The sequence below is a fragment of the Bidens hawaiensis genome, unplaced genomic scaffold (genome assembly GCF_021521415.1).
Source record: "Bidens hawaiensis isolate Kalapana, Puna unplaced genomic scaffold, B.hawaiensis_p1.1 tig00006365_1, whole genome shotgun sequence".
NCBI lineage: Eukaryota > Viridiplantae > Streptophyta > Magnoliopsida > Asterales > Asteraceae > Bidens > Bidens hawaiensis.
Genome location: NW_027491425.1, coordinates 436,207 through 439,754, shown reverse-complemented (window position 1 = coordinate 439,754; position 3,548 = coordinate 436,207). Strand labels below are relative to the sequence as shown.

The window sequence follows — 3,548 nt, the reverse complement described above, 5'->3', positions numbered from 1 at the left end:
AAACATAAACGTACACGATTTAACTGAAATTACTACATTTAAGGGTGGTTCCATGATCCACCCGTCACATCCCCACACTTACACATTCACAATTGCTTTCAAAACACACCACCAAACAACCCGCAAGACCAGCTCAGTTAAGGTCCCGAGTCATACCCTATTCCCACATAATTAAAGGTTTGCACTAGTTTACTTGATATTATATTTTAAAACATAGAATTCTAGTCAACCTTAACATGCTTTCAATCTTTACTCATACATAACACACCGTCACTCATTAACTCATATATCAGTGACCATTCCAAATATAACAATCATACTCGATTCTTCTCGCATACGCTTGTACCACCGTCAAATCTCCACCTATTCGTGCTTTAACACAAACGCAAATCAAGAGGTCTTAAATGGGTTGTAATGAGGCTAGGTGTAAGGGTATGGAATAGGGAATATTGAAAGTGGCTCACGTGATCTGACCCGGCTTGTTACATCAAAACTAAAATGAACAAAAGAACACACTACTATCTACACGACTTGTATCATCAACTCGGATACACATGACTTTAAACATTGCTTCAATTTTTTTTTATCATTTTTTTTTGAATAATAACTTGCATAAATACTTAAATACTACTCTCTATTGATTAGACTCAAAACAACTACAATTACAAAGAACCTATCAAGTCGGATCGTCTCACAAATACATCAGGGTTAATTAAATAGGAATAATAAGCCCATATATGTTTACTAAGGGAACCAACCCCCCGCCCCTCTCATTATCCACGCTCATATATGTAATTTATGAGGTCCAACCCCCAAAACCCGCACTCACACTCATCCAAGACGAGGTTTTAACCTAAATGCCTCAATCACTTTTGCATTTATGCTAAGCTAAGGTCTTGAAGTGCATTGATGGCACAAGTTCTAATGGAAAATTACCAATTCGTCACCGCTCTTTGTTTTCCCAATACCCAAGTGACTGTGGCATGTTATGTGATTAGATAAGCCGAAAGCATGCTAACCCTGCCTAGAATACTACTCGACCACACTTTTAACATAGCTAAGCAAACTTGATTTTTGGGGAATTATGACCATGAAAGAGGACCAAAACTTTACCCCGACAATCTTACCACTTTTCCGATGTTTTTCTTTCAATTGTTCTATATATATATATATATATATTTTAACGAAAATTTTTTAAATTTGATAAAAAATTTCCCATCCCCACACTTGGGATACATTGTTCCCAATGTATGGATTTTAGGAAATAAAACACACAGAACACCACCAATTGTTATTACCATAACATTCTCCTCCCGACCCCCCAAATACACAAAACATAATGTAAAAATAAACACCAATATACACAAAATATACAAAACAAAGTGCACCTGGTATGATGAAGTCTAATCAGTAGTAGGGTGGTTGTGGCGGCCCGAAAATGGAGGTCATAAAGTCCGAAAATTCACCAAAGTTAAAAACTCCACTTCCGCCGCTGCTGCCCTCTCCCGATGATGGTGGTGGTGGTGCCATTAACAAATTAACAAATACATACATTGGTTGATGTTTTAGGATGATAAACAAGCACTTGTCTCAAGAAAACAAGAAAACCCCAAAAATCTTTGAAATTTTTTGTAACCCTAACCCTCACAGTCGGGATACCACTTAAGAATTGATGAAAATAGAGTTTGGGTTGTTAATCCTCTTACAAATCCACACACAATCGGGTTAAGAAACTTGGATTTTTGGTAGTTAATTGGAAAAGATGACGGTGAAATTAGGGTTTGAGAAAGTGTTTTATGAAGATGTAGAGATGGTTGGTAAGTTTTGTGGCTGGGATATGTTGTAAATGAATCTTAAAATTCGTTTAAAAACCTTAAAACCCGTCAGTTTGTAGCAGATGAACTCGCACCGTGGGCCACGGTCCCAACCGTGGTCCACGGTTGACCAAGGTCAACAAATTATGCAGCTAGGACCGTGGGCAACGGTGTGAACCTTGGTCCACAGTGATGTTGAACCAAAATGAACAGAAGCCACCGTACCGTGACTAAGACATTGACCGTTTCCTACGATAACTAGACTGTGGGCCACGGTGGACCTTGAATTTTTTTTTTAAATTTATAATTACAAAAATATGACAAAACTCAAAATTACCCTACCCCCCATGAAAATCCCGAGTTGTCCTCAACACGGTAAAGAAATCCATACGAACTCCCCCACACTTGGTTCGAACTCACTCGCACGAGAAAGGTATTTTTAAGAATAAATTTTTAACAAAAGCTATTTACACTATACAACATATCTGGGCCCTTCTTTTACGAAATGGAGCTATCTGGTGAGCTTAGAAGGAAACTCACCTTATCTTTATCAATCATCTTCAATTCTTTACCTTCCAAATAAGGTTTGAGGCGATGTCCGTTCACAAATTGCTTAACTTGATTTTGCATGTCTTCAATCTCCACATCACCAAACCTCCCGACTCTTGTGATCACATACAGGCCCATCCATTTGCTTTTGAGCTTCCTGGGAAACAATTTGAGTCTTGAATTATAAAGCCACACTTTTTGCCCAACTTCAAATGTTCGTTTCCTTATCTTGGCATCGTGCACCCTCTTTAATTTTTCTTTGTAACTCGATGCACATTCATATGCTTCATCCCGGATTTCCTCCAACTCGTTCAATTTCAACTTCCTTAACTCACCAGCTTCCTTGTAATCCAAATTCACATTTTTAATTGCCCATAATGCTCGGTGAGCCAACTCCATCGGGAAATGACAACCTTTCCCATACACCAACCGATAAGGAGTGGTACCGATCGGTGTCTTGTAAGCTGTGCGATAGGCCCACAATGCATCGTCCAACTTAATCGACCAATCTTTTCTATCAACCCGCACCGTCTTCATTAAAATTTCTTATTTGTTGATTTGAAACTTTGACTTGGCCACTTGTTTGGGGATGGTAAGGCATTGCAATTCGGTGATTCACACCATAACGTTTCAACAATTTGCCAAACGATAAGGAGTGGTACCGATCGGTGTCTTGTAAGCTGTGCGATAGGCCCACAATGCATCGTCCAACTTAATCGACCAATCTTTTCTATCAACCCGCACCGTCTTCATTAAAATTTCTTATTTGTTGATTTGAAACTTCAACTTGGCCACTTGTTTGGGGATGGTAAGGCGTTGCAATTCGGTGATTCACACCATAACGTTTCAACAATTTGCCAAATGCAAAATTTTTGAAATGCGACCCACCATCACTTATGATAACTCGGGGAATCCCGAATCTTGAGAAGATGTTAGATTGAACAAACTTGCACACCACAAAATGATCGTTAGTTCTTGTTGCAACCGCTTCAACCCACTTTGATACATAATCAACCGCAACAAGAATATAGAGATACCCACATGAGTTTGGAAACGGGCCCATGAAGTTTATGCCCCATACATCAAAAATGTCAACAACCAAAATAGGTTGTAGAGGCATTTCGTTTCTCTTCGATATACCCCCCATTCTTTGACAATTTAGACAATGCCTAGCATATTCATTGG

At 38.9% G+C, this 3,548-nt stretch overlaps 1 protein-coding gene across 1 annotated transcript; it reads right to left on the bottom strand.

The window, feature by feature from the left end:
* Nucleotides 1–2,312: 2,312 nt before the first annotated feature.
* On the bottom strand, nt 2,313–2,900 carry LOC143632141 (uncharacterized). Its single transcript, XM_077100720.1, has one exon. The coding sequence runs from the start codon at nt 2,898–2,900 to the stop codon at nt 2,313–2,315; it is 588 nt and encodes a 195-aa protein (XP_076956835.1).
* Nucleotides 2,901–3,548: the final 648 nt, after the last annotated feature.

What these genes read in the sequence shown, in the direction of transcription:
- LOC143632141 (XM_077100720.1), bottom strand. Translation starts at nt 2,900, where the DNA reads ATGAAGACGGTGCGGGTTGATAGAAAAGATTGGTCGATTAAGTTGGAC.